Source organism: Petromyzon marinus, chromosome 6 (assembly GCF_048934315.1).
Source record: "Petromyzon marinus isolate PM22_M1 ecotype Great Lakes invasive population chromosome 6, UKy_Petmar_22M1.pri1.0, whole genome shotgun sequence".
NCBI lineage: Eukaryota > Metazoa > Chordata > Hyperoartia > Petromyzontiformes > Petromyzontidae > Petromyzon > Petromyzon marinus.
The window spans coordinates 4,530,346-4,547,386 of NC_133672.1; the positions used below are offsets into that span (position 1 = coordinate 4,530,346).

A 17,041-nucleotide genomic window follows, 5' to 3' on the forward strand; every position below is an offset into this window, starting at 1 on the left:
CGTAAGATACATTTAACCCATGCCACCTACGTTAAATTATAATTAAATTCAACGAACTGGGTAGGGGTGATGTGCATCAATTAATGGATGAATTAATTTATCTATTCATTGATGAATATCGGTGCTTCAGCTTGCTATACAGGCCGATGACGTCAACATGCTCCGCCCATCACCCCCTGTCCAACAACACGTGGGAAAAGAGGTAAGACTTTTGTTTCCCAAACTATTTTCGTGGCATCCAAATCATGAAGTAAATCGAACCGATGATAGGTACAGTAATCAATCACTTGAATAACCGGATATGCCCAGCCCTACACCTAATATAAATCATTCAACACATTTTGCGCTTTAAATCGAAATGTACACTTTGCGCTATTGAAGCAATATGTTTAGTTAACGTTTTGTGGGGAGATGAGAGCTTGATTTTCACGCACTGCGCAGATATTTTTTTGTTCTTCCCTGACAAAATATACTCGAGTCACCGCGATCCATCTTCAGCATCCTTAACGACGGCTTCCAAAAGCTCGGTTAACGCATTTTTTTTCTTCTTCTTCTTCTTCTTTAAAAACATATAAAAATGTTCAACAACAAAAAGTCAGGCAACGGAACCTGCGCCAACTGGGTCCTGGAAAATCGACGATCCCGATCTCATTGATATTCGTGGTTGTGCGAAGCGGAGCCTTGTTTCAAAATGCGTTGGCAGACCTGCAACGAGCTTGGGCGAATAACGTAGAAAAATCACATTTGTAGAATCTCCATATTTAGTGGTCACGGGCCTTATGACTTCTGATAAAAACGCATTACCAAATTAAAACCAGCATGCCTTTATAAGGCATCGTTACTCCTGCAAGACCGCTATTATTACTCTACTCAGAAATATTAGTCCAGGTAGTCGAGTCATTATACGGGTGTAATAACAGAATGCTAAGCTCAGATGGCATGAATACATTATTATAGCAGACACACCATCACGCTGGGTCATGACTAAGATGAATACAGATACAGGAAAAATAGAGGCTGAAGTCAAAGAGTGCTCGACCCTGCTCAAAATGAATAACAGATGCAATGCATTTCTCTGCTCCACAAATGCCCATTCTGGATACACAGTCACTGCGTTTGTTCGGTGCATAATACGCCTCTACGAGCACACACAATGTCTCCTTTTCCAATTACAGGCTCACAATTATAACTATGTTACAGCTCAAAATTTCCAGAGGGCAGAATTTCCTTTCAGGGTCAAAACATATAAGGGTCACAAAAGATGACCTTGCCTTGCATCTTGTTGTAAATTGCTGTGCTTCCCCGATAAAAAAACAAAAATACAAATCCCCGTGTCACGTGATCTGCCAGTAATATCTCGTGACACTCTTTAGCCAATGAGAATACCCCCCCTCTTCGCATTGAAGTGCCCACAAGATGAATAGCGTCACCAAATTAATATTTTAACTTTGGAGGGAGATAAGTAAAAAATGAAATTAACGAGAGATAATACACAGCGGTGATGGTTGTGTGCAATGTGCAAAGGTCAACATGGAATTGTGTCAAATACTAGCCCAACCACACAACCTCCAGGACATTGGTTAAGGGGACGGTTACGTGTGGAAGACTAGTGACGTTACCGCATCACCGAGCACGCAGGAGAAACATCCGTCCTCTCCAACATCCCTGCCCTCATTTTAATCATCTGACCAGGCAGCTGACATGCAAAGCTTAGGTGGTCTAATTGTAAACCAGATCTCTGTGCACTCACTACATAATAGACAGGACAGCCACGTATTCTTTGAGAAGGGAGTACTAAACACATGCATGTTAATCACAAACGGTGCAAATCAGCGAGGCCCCGACTGAAAAAACCTTGGGGAAAATCCAATAAACAATGTTTTGTACATTGGTAAAAACAAAAAACGATTTCCCAAGTCCGTATAGTTGCCCACATTTCCAATGTTATTCTAAACATTGTACCAGTGGGCGGCAGTTTGATACGTAAATAATATTTAACTATTCAGCGTATTATAGAGGTAAACAACAACAACAAACAAAAAACGTGAGGATCCAGTGCATGGCCATAAGAAAATCAAAATTGTAAAAAAAAGGCTCAAGTGTGATCCACGAGACTTGACATGTACGCTAAAGGTCGACTCTCTCGTACTTATTCCCAAACATTTGTCTCTATTTATATTAAGAACTTACGACAAAATATTATTGGATCTTTCGGTAATGTCACGTAGAAGAGGAACAATAAAAAATATTTGTATTATTTTATTGCGTTATTGCGTTATTTTAGTGTTTCCCTTCTACGCGACTTTACCGAAAGAACCAAGAATATGAAATCCCTGCAATCACGAAAGCTTTAAATCAAAATTTAGCTTACAACAACTTTACGGCAGTGAATGATATGGATATAAACGTGCGACTTCTGCTTCAAACTGGAAGTCCAACATTGGTTGGTGCAACTGTGTTGAACATTGTCCTTGATGTTTCCCCATTCATCATCATCATCATCAGGGTGCTCGTGTCAGAGGTAGGCAAGTACAGTACTAATGGGGGACCCCTCAAGCGGTTTCATGAAATGTCACAATTCAAGTTGCCCTTTCATTCATGGAGTCTGTTTTTGTCCCATGTATCTGTGCATCGCTGTATGTTTTGACGGCTCACTGTACGAGAAATGCTCCTCAAAGCTAACGCTTTCCCGGTTCGCCGTGGCGAACGCTGCTCCTTCGCAAGGTTTCGCCTTCCCCGTTGCCTGAAGACACCCCCAAATGTGGCTAGGCGAAACATCACGAAGGGCAATGGAGCAGGGCTCACCGCAGCTACCCTGAAAGAGGAACCTTTAAGATAATTTATCATTTATATATTTAAACAAATGTTCCCCTTCATTCGCAGTTGAGTCTGCTCCATTAGCCTCAATATATCACGGACACTTTAAGTAACCCACTCTTACAAAGATCCCCCGTATAGCCTTAACAGACTGTTGGGGCAAGTGCTGTTAGCGAGCACCTATGAAGGCCGGAATGGCACACACTGGAATGTGTGTGGCCAGCACTACACCCGGGCCGCCTTTGTCCCCCTTGTTGCGCCTTTACACATTGCAGCAGGTGCTCGTTTGGAGGCTGAGTCGACCTAGGGGAGGCCCAGGACCAGTTAAGATCATCGTCACTGGTGTTGGCCGTGAGCGGGAAATCGAACTCGGTTGGCCAGGTTCGTAGCGAAGCGTAGCGCTAACCCGTGCACTTCCTCTCCCCTTGAACGACCGCTCCCCACTCTTACACACACGAGATTTGTTGGCACGTGGAGCGTAATAACCTTTTCTAACTTCTGAATCGACGTACCGTTACTTGCCTAAAGGTCGCTGCCGTTTTGGAAAGAGGTGTGCCTCGGGGTACTAAATGCGAGTCCTCGTGCACTTTTCAAGAGTTTCTTGGGCAATTTACTGAGAAGCCTGGGAAGTCGCTAATATAATTAGCCAAGAATGTCTGTGTGTAACACGCGTGACATCACCCAACGTCAACCAGCCCCCCTCATTAATAATCATGAACAGGTGGGGGTCCTCCACATGGACCTCCCCCCCCCTCATCAATAATAATGAGCTGATGACGCCACTCATGTGGAACCCTGCCCTCACCCCCACATTAATAATCATGAGCGGTAATCAAAATAAAGTAAATAAAAAATAAAAAATTTAAATAGACTGCCAGTACGCTCACCGAGGTTAAGAACCAGGCTACAGTCTACATTATAGACTGCCAGTACACTCACTCAGATTAAGAACTAGGTTACAGTCTACATTAGTGGTTTTTGGTTTTTATAACATTTTATTATTTATTATTTTTATATCTACAGTGACTTACCGAAAGAACCAAAGAATATTAATTCCTACAAGTCACGAAAGTTTTAAGTCAAATTTTTAATCATGAGTGGCTCATTATTGAATATTTCAGATTAACTGCAATACACCCGTCCTTGGACGTGTAATAATATAACGTGAAGCTTCCCCTGAACAGATTTCAGGAAAACTCCCAAACTCCAGAAAGCAGTTGCTCCGAATCATACCAAAGCTTACCAATTCCATTCCCAGATCTTGTAATTTGTTTGGGTAAGATTCGCATGGGAAATATATTTTATAGCAAGCTTTATATTTAAAATGTTCTTATCGTGTGCAATTGTTGGACGTGTTAGAATGTATGTGTACGTGTGTACACACACACACACAGAGAGGAGCGGTGGAGGAGCAGTTATCGCACTGCGCTACAAACCTGGTGACCAGAGTTCGATTTCCACTCACGGCCAACACCAGTGACAATTATCTGAACCGGTCCTGGGCCTCCCCTAGGTTGACTCGGCCTCAAATGAGTACATGGTGCAGGGTGTAAACATCGTCACTAAGACAGACAAAGGCGGCCGGGCGGGGTGCTGGCCACCCACCCCCTCGTGTACCGTGCTGGCCTTAATAGGTGCTCGTGAACAGCACTTGCCTCAAAAAGTCTGCAGAGGCGGAGGCTATACGGGGTATCTTTGTTTTGTTTGTTGTTTATGAATGCACGCTTAAAGCAGCCGACCTTTTGTACGTACATGTACGTATGTATATATGTTGATCTTATTTCGCACGTACGTAACCAACCCTGCTAATCGGAAGGTACAGGGGAAGGACAACGAACTACGTACGTCTGCGTGTTTATGTTGCGCGGATTTATTTTCATTTTTAAACGCCGGTAGATTTGACAACCCTTTGTGAGCGCATGCTCTACAAAATCCATAGAGGACCTTTCGATTAGCACGGTTGGCTACGTACGGCGTGAAAGAGGCTCAACGTGCGTACAAAAAGTTGAAAGTGAGTGACAAGCGACCTTTTTTCCCCCCCGATGCCCGTCACGTGTGCGCATTACCATACAACACGACGTAAGTTAGATTTTCATGGCATTTAAATGCGATCGGATTTCAAGACGCTGTAAAGAAACAGGGCATGTTCATTTGACAAGAGTCAAGTTGTGCAAAGAAGAGATTTTCAGTCTGGGCTCGAACCAGGGCAGGATTAGTCGACAGCTTGGATGGCAGCGGGGGAAGGGAGTTTTTTTTTTAGCGTTTGTGTCAGTTTTTTTTTCGTTTTGGATAATATAACATTGCTTGCAATAGAGCGGAGAACAGGGTCAACGTGCAACAACTGAAGTGCACACCGTGATTAGAGCACAAAGTCCCGAGTTAACAAGAGCCTGGGGTGTAATTAGTTACCACTGGGCACTCAATAAAGCTTGTAACTTAAGAGTTGCGATTCCATTCAAGAATCTGAACCTATTTTTAAAAAAAATATATAATTACCGTTCCGTTTGTGTTGTTCTCAAACTTTTTTCGGTCTCATTTGTGCAACTTTGTTCATATCATTCGCATAAATACCATTTTCATAATGTGAAAAATGATTACTGCACAACCGATGCAATGGAGGTTGTCAACATGCTCTAAATAATCTATGTCAATAAATGAATTGATATATTGTTACACCCACCCCTAGTGCCACCCCTAGTGAACAAAGACTAGTGGGTTGAAACTCTACGAGTGGTCCAATGGGTATATACACTGGGGTACTCTCCCACCAAGCCAGGTGTAATGGCACAAATGTAAATATATTTACCCATGTTAAATCGTGTAGTATCTACTTAAATTTTGACTTAAAACTTTCGTGACTGCAAGAATTCATATTCTATGGTTCTTTCGGTAAAGTCACGTAGATATAAAAAAATATATAATAAGAAATAAAAAAATAAAGTGATTCAAAATATCACGACGTTTCGATCGTAACACAAGCGGTCCTCATCAGGAACAGGGAGGTTAGCCTCTGAAGGCTGCAAGTGGTTTATAAAGGTTTAGAGAGGGGCGGGGCAGCTAATGTTAATGTGGGAGAAATCCCCGACTTCGCCAGTAGGTCTACACCAATCAAGCATTGCACCTCGCTCCACACACCCACACTGCTGACGGTGGAGGTTGAAAAGAAAACACAAATCAAGTCAGCAGTGTGGGTGTGTGGAGCGACGTGCAATGCTCTGATTGGTGTAGACCTGCTGCCAGTGTCGGAGCCCTCTCCCACATTAACATTAGCTACCCCGCCCAAGTCTCTAAACCTTTACAAACAGCTTGTCGCCTTCAGAGGCTAACCTCCCTGTTCCTGATGACGGCCGCTTGTGTTGCGATCGAAACGTCGTGATATTTTTAATCAGTTTATTTTAAAAAAAACAATTCTATCTACGTGACTTTACCGAAAGAACCACAGAATATGGTATCTACCTATATACATTGTAGGGCCCACGCAAGTTCCTGACACTATATAGCAATGCTTTTCTCTGCATTTGTGACACTGGCAGTGGAATGCAAGCCCTGGGGTGACACTTGCACGTTACTGCACATCAGTATTTTTTTTTTACTTATCAACGGCCACATTCTATCCACTGATGGAAGATGACGTCCCATCAACGTATCCATCTCGAATTGATCACACATCATAATCCATCTCATACGGCTGCAGACGAGTTGTTCCCAATTCGCTCCAGCTTTGAGGTCTTCCTCTTGTGAAAGTTCCCAACTTTGACTGCCATTCTATCACTCCATACTTATCCATCGGCCATTTTCCCTTCCAGCAATGTGTTGCGCCCAAGCTCATTCTTTTCTTGACAGCGAATATTTTACGGTCTCCAATTTATTCTCCAATCCACGTTTTTTCTCTTTCCGTTTCTGAGTTTAATTCCAAGCATGCATCTACTCACGCTTATTTTTTGCGCCTTCTGCTGTTGTTCCATTTAAATTTTCAGTCCATGCTTACCATTCAAATGTCAGTTTTTCATAAGTATGCATTGTGAAAAGTTTGTATTTATTTACGCACTATTCGGTTTGTCTTTTGATCAATTTCAGTTCTCTGAAAGGCAAAGCACCTGTTTTTGTCTGCCCGGGAACGGAACAATGATCCCCGATGTAAACTGCTAACACTCCCTGACCCAAACCATTGTCTCGTCTCCCCGTTGTTTGAAAGGCTTGCTTATATTCTGTTTACCAACAGAGCTGTAATGTAGGTGTAAGGTTTAAAAGCGCTGAAATCTGAAAAGGCACGAAGACATCGTCTATCTGTTGGGGGGGGGGGGGGGGGGGCGGCTTCCTGACCATTAATATCGCAATGTTTTTAAAATTCCTCACTTTTAGGACCAACAAAAAAAACAGTGAAAGTGGCAGCTCTCCGAAAAACAATATTTTAATTCCTTCAGCTAATTAAATCACACCACGATTCGTGAGCCGTACGAGAAGGCGAGGTTTAGAGCTGTGGCATTCTCACGAGCATTGCCAATGTGAGTGATGGGCTGCGACGCAGTTGAAGTTCGTGGATTTCGAGCGACCACAACCGTATATAAAAATGTTTCTCTCGATGCCAAAACCCTGCCCTTTTTCACTCTGTCCATACATTTCAGCAGGGAAACCAAGTGTGACCTGACCGCAAGATGTGCTGCAGTTGTGGGTGACTGGTGCTAAGGCTGCAGAAGAGCTTTGTTTTGCTATGACCGTGTGTGCGCCCGCGCATGCGTGTGTGTGTGTGTGTGCATGCATGCGTGTGTGCACGCCTGGATGCGCATATGGCGATGTCAAAGATGAATTATCAGAAAAGTTGAACGCGTGCAGAAAAGAGACCTTTGTTTGGTCGGACCGGAGTGAGCAGTGCACAAGAGTGCAACCAAAATGATCTTCAGGGACAATACAAACAACTGGAAACATTTGCTCTATGGAAAGCAAACACATGTTTCGCCAAACTGTTGCTGTTTTTAACCTCGAAGCTTCCTTATTAGTTTATTTTCATATGAAAAGCATGCTCTCGTTTGTCCGGTCTGTTAACTCATGCAGGTCCCAAGCCGCCGCTACTACTACCACCACCACATTGTCGACCACACGTTGCAAGTGGGCCAAACAACGCGGTGAACGTTTCCTTCAAGCCAAATGCATAAACCCTACACTATAGATGTTTTGGGTACCCTCGCGCTCGGCAACCTCTCCCCTCCCCGCGTGACCCTTGCTCTATTCCCCCTCACTTCAAGGATAAATGCAGACTTACGGAGAGTTGAGCACACCCCGAGAATGTTAAAACGGGCATTTGTCCAGGCAACATGAACAAAAAAATGCATTACGATTCCAGGAGAGAGGAGGGGAAGAGAGATGAGGGCCATGTAACAGGCGTGTAGAAGAGAGGAAAGGGTCAAACAGGTAAGACTTTGCATCACGTGCATTAACGATGCAAGGTCACGTGGGTTAGGGCACGTGTGCTATGGCCGGATCAAACTAAAACAGGGAGCTCACAACCGGTCCGTGCTTCTCGTTGCAAGTTTAATTAAGGCACTTGGCAAACACACATTTTTGTAGTCCTCGTTTGAATATGTTGCAACTGCTGCAGAGGGGGGGCCAGGTTGATGAGCAGTGAAGAGAACCGCTTTGAGCAAGCTGAAACAAAAGCAGTCTGGTATTCCCACGATCAAAATATCGGGAGGAGTCGCGCTGCTGACTTAATGTCTTGTAATGTGCTCGAGTCTCTGCGGACTCTTCCTTCGAGAGATTCATCGACTCGCAGCCACATTACTTTGCTCCGTAGAGAGTGATTACTATACCTTTGCACATAAGGAACGCCATAAACACACACTTAAGGATTAAATGCTCACCAGACATTCGCCGAATATTTTTGCTCCAGAAAAACAAAACCTGACGGCTCTTTCTTATTAAAAGCTATTTTGAGACAATGCTTAAAAAAAGAACACGACAGCTTAATGGGCTGCTATTCCAATCAGAATGGATAATTGCGCATTGTGATCCGTGTTTACAAGCCCTGATTTACTTGCCAATTTTCCAGGCAATGATAACTCTAGAATATATGGAGCCCTTAATGGAAGTTTAATAAGAAATGTCTGGAAGTGTTGTCAACAAGGTATACAACACAAGGAGGAATTGCTGAACACCGTATTATACGTTGGACCCGGGGTTTAAGGATTTGTGACACAACCGCCCCATATCTCCAAGTCTCTTTCAAACACTGCGAAGAGCACAAGGCCATTAGCACTGCCAGTGTAGCCGCCTGCTCAACATCACACTAAAAAAATAAAACCCTCTTTGAACGTCAGGCAGGAGGAGTTAGCCCGAACCCTCGCATAAAGCATCTCAGCCATCGCCATTAAGTTTAGGATCCAACCTTGCGGATAAATAACAAAAAAGAGGTTTACACTGAAATATCTACGAGACACACTCGGTTTGTAAGAGACGTGTGTTTACATTCACTAGCTCAGCGACCTTCGTGAATGCATACTGAAGCGTACCCTTTAATACGATATAAAGCACAACACTTCTAAAAGATAAAAGATACTTCGTTTCACATCAATACACAGGGTTCCCTCGCTTTACGCGGCAGTAGATGCATTCCAAAACAAGGGGAGCAAAAAAGCAATACCGTAAGAATCGGCTGCCTGGCTGAGTAGCGCACAAAGTACACGAACAACGGTCCAACGTTCGACCGCCTTGCCGCATTGGAGTGAATTCAAACCGCATGGAGCTCATTTTCGGTGAGAAATTGGTTAGGCACACGTACGCAAAAATCACGCAAACAAAACCCGCACAGAGCGAGGAAAACCCTGTATTGCAATTTTAGAATTTGCATGCCACACAAAAATACTGGTGTTTGCATAGCTAGCCAGAATGAATAAAAGCAGGCCTGGAACCCAATTACGACGTACATAGCCAACCGTGCTAATCGGAGGTGTGGAGCCATAACAGGATGGAGAGCCTTAAGAAATTTCGATTTAAAGCTTTCGTGACTGCAAGAATTCATCTTCTTGGTTCTTTCGGTAAAGTCACCACGTAGAATGAGAATAAAACAATAAAACAAAATAAGACAATAAAATTCTCAGAACTGTCGGGACGACAGTTCTGTTCCTTCACCTGAAGAAGGCTACTTGTGTTGTGGCCGAAACGTCGTGAGAATTTTATTGTCTTATTTTGTTTTATTGTTTTATTCTCATTCTACGCGACTTTAGCCTTAAGAAACTTGAACATGAATATGAAAACCAACATAGCAACATGATTAAATAGTGTTAATATGTGTATATTACCGACTATGGCAAATGCATCATAAACAGGGAATTATAAGTAAAATGGAACAAAGGCTGAAAACTCCGCAAAGAAGCACGAAGAGAGGCATCTCCGAAATTAAGACACAGAGGCATACACGAGTAAGAGACCTCATGAAAATCAAACATCTTAGTTAACTGAACATGGGAGTTTTTTTTTCGCAGACAGTATTATGATACATAATTGATGTTTTGGATTTAGGCCACGTGACCAAATATAAGTGGCTTTACCCAAAACAAATCAATAACGTATCATAAACCTCAGTCACTGTTCAAGGTAAGGTTGACTTATCACCCGCTGAGAGGGATGACAGGTTATAAACAAGACTAGTAAGGAAATGGCAAACGGTGAAAATTTGCCCAAGAGAACCGTGCTAATCGGAGGTGCGATGAAATTAATAAGTGCTGCGGGATTTGTGAGAGATGCTGACATTGCAGGGAGGTCTTCATCCAAAAGTGGATAGATCATGGCTCCTAATGATGATCATTATTAAAGTGCTGGGTTTTCTGCGACTCGTCAATGACTTACAATGCACTCCAGTAACCCGCAGCAATGACCTCAATGATTCATAGTGCAAAAACATTTCATACATGCAAACACCAGATACTAACAGACCCAAACATGCAGTACCAGCTCATACCTGTTTGTACAAGTTGCTGCTTCTCAAAGTCATTCATTAATCCACCAATGCAGAACCGCATAGCAGAGTAGATTGATAACCTACAGGAGGATATGTCAATAATAACACCTTGTGACTTTTCAACAAGGAGGAGTCACTTGGCTGGAGCGAGTGGAACACAGGAAACTATGCCTCCGTCTAATTGACGCACAATTTCTCAAGTGCCAAACTGTTATCTTTATTACTCTTTGGTTCTTTCGGTAAAGTCACGTAGGTAGAACAAATACTAGATCACGACGTTTCGATCGCTACACAAGCGACCGTCTTCAGGTGAAGACTTTCTCGAAAGAACCAAAGAGTATGGATTCCTGCAGTCACGAAAGCTTTAAATCAAGATTGTTATCTTCATTGTAAAAAATGTAAGAAGCAGACTCACAGTCATAAAAATGTTATGGAAAACAATGTTTCTTCATTATTTTTTTGCATCTTGGATGTATGACTTTTTTTAAATATAACTTTAAGAGCAAAACATATATCCATTTTAAATTATCCTTTGACAAAACCATCCCAAATGTGCCCGATCGTCAGATCTCAGAAGCTAAGTTGGCTTGAGCCTCAATAGTGCTTGGATGGGTTGACCAGCGTGCACACATACGTTGTGGGCAGTCGAGGCGAGTGTGGCAAATGCCGCTATTGATCTGTACTCCACGCACCTTCACCAACCTGCACTGACCAGCGTGGTGAAGTATGGTCAAATATCTCTCACGGCCCACAAGATGTGGGCGGGCGGGGGGGGGAGGCCCTAATACAGCAGTAGATTGACAAAACGGGCAGCATATGTAAGTATTAAAAGTAATACTGTATTGGTAATTTTATTTGGAATAAACATGTTTAAAAATATAAATATTATGCGTCATGTATGCGATTCACATTTGCTTCATGCTAGAACAGTTGTAAAAAGAGGCAGGGCGCAGGCTCAGACAAGATCGTCTGGAGTCTGCAAGGAATGTCCTGCAGAGAGTACAAATTAGCTTTGAGAACACCACTGATTGGGGACAACATTCACTATTTGGTCATTTATCAATCCTGCAGCCACATGCCTAATTCAGCGAAGAGAGGAAGAACACTGAAGAAAGGAAGGGAACTGAGTGGAAGGGACAAGGGGAGATTTGGTGAGTAAATACCCAACGGTGTGGAGGTTAAATTTTCACTTCAACATTAAAATGAAACTACATTCATTAATCGTATGCAAATGTTCACCCAGTTGCATAATAAATACCATCACAACTGTAAGTACATTAAAATGAGACAATGCGACGCACCTGATAATAACACTGTAAACAGCACGGACATCAAATGAGAAATAATGCTTCTCTGATCCCATGTTATAACAGATCGGGGTGGAGCTGTGACAAGAGTGGTTGGCACACTGTGCAAGAGCCTAATGACCTAATGTCAATTCATGGCCACAGCTACCATTAGTGCTGAGTGCTAAATAAACTGGTCCTAAGCCTCCAATCCTTAAGCGAGCACGCAAAGACAAGTGTAGTAAAGTACGGTCAAATAACATGCCATGAGGAGGCCTTCATTCAGCAGTGGAATGATGGAGGCCTGAACATTATTGTTTATACAAACATTTTCAAATCTGTTTCTTGCAATGTATTAATAACACTGATACATCATCAGGAATAATACTGAAGTTTAACTATTGAAAGTAAACTGTTATATTTTACCTGGTAAGGCCCACTGAGATAGCTCTCTTTCATAAGTGACCTGGCCGAATGATAGCTCAACGAAGTGGCTAATCATGTGGCAATTTATAGCAGCCATATACTCTAAACGGTGGACCTGGAGAAAAATCCACACGACCACAGGGAGGACATGCAAACTCCAAATATGCAGGCATCAGGGCTGGGATCAAACCCACAACCTCCTGCATACCAGACAAGGTAATTAACATATTCTTGGTACTTATTATATTTTTATGATTTTATTGTTTCCCTTCTACATGACTTTACCGAAAGAACCAAGAATATGAATTCCTGCAGTCACGAAAGCTTTAAATCAAAACCTTTATTATGAAAATTTAAGGTAATTAACATGTCACCACCGTGTTCATTTGGTGCCCAGTGAGGAATGGAGGAGAGTTCGATTTATCGGAAATTCCACAGTGCAAAATCACCCATCCAAGCAGCAGACACTGATAGTGGGTACAATGCACAAGGAGGGACTTTCAACTCAACTGGACTTTAAACATGTCTGGGTCACATAAGTCTTTTTGTAAAAAAAAAACGCAAAGTGGTCTGACAACTGGGGGCCAGAGAGTGGGCTAGAACGTTAATGTCACTTGCCTTTCAGCAGGAGGATGAATGTGGTCCTCAAAACCCTGGTCTTTGTGTGCTCGGAATATGCATGATCTATACACGACTATCAATAAACAGATCACAAAGTGATGTAAATCGTGACTGAGAACAACGTTGGCCATGACAATAAATTGGGCAAACGCATGGGGTTACAAAGGAGTGGGTGCGGTCTGACATTTAAAAAAAAATGCGCTGAAAAAAAACAGTCGCCTCTCCAGTGGCCAAACAACTTTGCCTCGTTAATAAATTGCATAATTTACATTGCGCACATCAGCTGTGTTGCATAGGCAGGAACTGACAACTTGGGTCTGACCGACACCACCTCCCTCCATTTGAATCTCAAAACAAGTCAAGATCGAAATGCAGCCCAAATACGCCGAAGAATTATATACATTGCTGCAGAAGTGCCAACCATAAGGTTCACGAGCTGCACTAACGTTTTGCGTGCTTTGCTATCACAGGAAACCATTGTGGTGCGAATGTTCTCTAACCCACACGTTCGCCTTTTTGTTTCTCAGTATAATAACAAAAATCCCCCTCTTCATAATCATTTGCACACTTTACAGCTTTTATTCCCATTATCCTTGTTTTTGATCCGTGTTTTGAACTTCTTTTTCACCAGTAGGTAGCCAACAACGCTAATCCAAGGTGCAAAGGTCGTGGCGGATAATGTGTACTGATTAACAAACTGTCATATGTAAGTACAATGAAACGTTGACTTCGATGAGCAAGTTGAGTTTATCAAAATCCCTCCAATCTGCCCTCGCCTACCTCATCATTGAATCATTTTGATCCCAGCCCACCTTAAAAAAAACTGTCCTCGGTGTAATACCCTGATGTGTTTTCTAATTGCGTGCCCCTGGCAGATATCGTCAAATTGTTTGCAAACATATTGTCTGTGACTTTTCTTTTGCTCGCATTCGTCTTCAGCCCCCACTTTGTCGCTTTATTTTATTAAGTTCTTGATAAGTAACCATAAAATTGTAGAACATCGCACAGTATTCGCACGCTCTCGAAAAGAGAGAATGACTCAGAGGTGCAAGGAACCACAGACAAATGAGAAAGGCCGCCAGGCGGTAAAAGTATGTGTCAAATTCCACCCCGCACCGTACCCAAGCTCTGCAGTCCTCTAATATTAAAGTGTTATCGGCCAATAAATCAGTGTTTATATGGGGGAGGAAACCGGAGCACCTCGAGAAAACCCACGCATGGCGAGGGGGAGAGGGTCAACAACATTTGATCCCACAAACGAAATAGATGGGAGTCCACCACCATTTGCTGTACCGCATTCTCCTGACAAGCCAGGGTTACGGCACCTCATCTATGCCCACAGAAGGGAAGTTTCACAATATACACGTTAATTTTTACGATCCACCAAATCCTCCCTCGCCCCGCAGTGCTCCACTACCGCCCGTGGTGCATTCCCATTGTTTGTTATAATGATTGTGCCATTGACAAAGATGAGGCGTAATAATAGGGGTTTTCCCCTTTTTTCTGGCAACAAAACTGAAACCATTTTTTACGAGGATTCATGTCTGCATTAACCACAATACCTGCAGTCAAAATTCAAACAAAAAACATACTATGATAATATATGCATTGTCTTTGAAATTGATTGGTCCACACCAACAAGGGATGGCTTTCTTTTGAGCCTCGACCCAATTGGTGCTCGACCAGATGACGCCAAGAGGCGCCAAAAGGCGTCATCTGGTCGAGCACCAATTGGGTCGAGGCTCAAAAGAAAGCCGTCCCTTGGTGTGGACCAATCAGTTTCAAGGACAATACATATATTATCATAGTATGTTTTTTGTTTGCATTTTGACTGCAGATATTGTGGTTAATGCAGACATGAATCCTGTAAAAAGGTTTCAGTTTTGTTGCCAGAAAAAAGGAGGAAAACCCTTATTATTACATTTTGGTACTGTAAACATGAGGCAGTTTACAGTTTGTCTCATTTTAAAAGTGGTCAGTCGGGCCAAATAACTTTTACGCCCACAGAATGCAGTCTTGCTTAAAGCAAAGTGATGTAAAACCTGGGCTCCTCTTTACTAGGCACCCATGCCACTACAAATAATAGTTTTTGTTGACACATAGCCTTAAGGGGAACTCAATCACAGGAATAATTGTGGCTACTGCAGGCTTCTATGCAGGACAATATGAAAGATGATTGATTCGGTCATGCTAAACATCCTCTCAATTTTAAGTCTGTTATGAATATAATTTCCAGCTTATAGAAATAAAATAAATACAATATCTGTTGTATACACAAAGACCTCTTTAAAATGTTACCCGAGGAATAAACATTTTTGCGTTTGAAAAATAGCGACAATGTGGAGTTGTCCAGGAATATTTGGGAGCAAATAGTGTAAAATTGATGATCTATATAACTTAACAAACAACAGATTACAAAATGAAAACAAAGGGATGAAGTATATCAATTTTGAGAGGTGAAAATGAAACGTGTTAACCATTTTACATACCTTCACAAGCTGTATTCCATGGGATCTGAAAAAAAATATGTAAAAAATATGTAAACAAGTATACATTTCTTGCACAAACACTGCACAAAGTAATTTTAATTGTTGACGCAGCAAAAGTGTTGGCTTTTGACCAAATGTGGGCAAATGTTTGTGCTACATGCATTCTTCACTTCATTGCTAAGGAATTGCAGTGCATTTGTGAATTACTTTATTGATTAGTTCCGGTGACAATATTAACAACACAAGACAGCGTAGTTTTCAGGATTTTTAATCAAGCCCATCTCCAAGATATTCTATCCCACCCTCTAAAGAGTGTGTTTGATACCACGGTAATGTTTTTAACATAATCAACCCACAGAGTATTTTTGAGTGGACTCAGAAGAAGCATTTTAGAATATTATGTAACTGAATGACATTACCATGCAAATTAATATGCAATGGAACTCACACAAACACATGGTTAGGAGTAATTTAACATCATTCACACACGCAATTATCCAGCTCAACAACATCAATGTATATTTATAGTTGTTTCACTACATAAACATCAGCCATATGAAGAAGAAAATTGTCAGGCGTGTAAATGAAATAAAAACAAGCTGGTGGCAGCCCAACCTATGGATGGCATAACAATCCTCACTAAAACTGCAAAAGGGAAGCAAATCTAAACATGTCTAAAACCCCACACAGTTAGCGTGAAGGGTTTCAGCAATAGGTTTCTTTGACTGAGGTAATAAAACGAATCCCATACATAGCTCATGGTCATAACCTGGTTCCTTCTGGTAAAATACTTACTCTGTTTGACAAAAGTTACTCAAGTGAATCACAGATGGACAAATAATTATATTTTGATTTAAAGATTTCGTGACTGCAGGGATTCATATTCTTGGTTCTTTCGGTAAAGTCACGTAGAAGGGAAACAATAAAATAATAAAAATATAAAACAATACAATTATTGTTTTATATTTTTATTATTTTATTGTTTGTTTCCCTTCTACGTGACTTTACCGAAAGAACCAAGAATATAAATAATTATATATTTTTACAATGTAGATAGATCTTAATTTGACCAATTAAATGTTTATTTCAGCACAAAACTATACCTCCGCCAAATAACACTTCCACCTTTTAACAAGAAGAAAATCCTAGCAAAGGGTCAACTCATCCCAAACAAATCCCATTTGGTTGGAGACACTTGATATTAGTGTTTTGTGTGCACACATTATAACTAACGACACCCTGAAGGCAACTAACATGTACAACTGTAATTCTGTGATCATTTAAATATATTAAAAATGCAAGCTTGTCATCTATGGCAAGAGCATTAGGTGCTGTAATGAAGCATCAATTTAAATTGATTCTCACGTTGATGATCCATCTGTCGAATTGTACGCTTTAAAATACATTATGTAAACAGTATTATGATTTTACTTCTGTACCCAGGAAAA

General features: G+C 41.7%; 1 protein-coding gene across 4 annotated transcripts in view; it reads right to left on the bottom strand.

The window, feature by feature from the left end:
* LOC116939790 (inositol-tetrakisphosphate 1-kinase-like) overlaps positions 1–17,041 on the bottom strand; it is a 95,063-nt gene that overhangs the window by 35,876 nt on the left and 42,146 nt on the right. For all 4 annotated transcript variants that reach the window (XM_032948606.2, XM_032948605.2, XM_032948608.2 and 1 more), the window contains exon 3: positions 15,594–15,618. In XM_032948606.2, the coding sequence (XP_032804497.1) occupies positions 15,594–15,618 (25 nt within the window). The remainder of the gene's footprint in view (positions 1–15,593; positions 15,619–17,041) is intronic.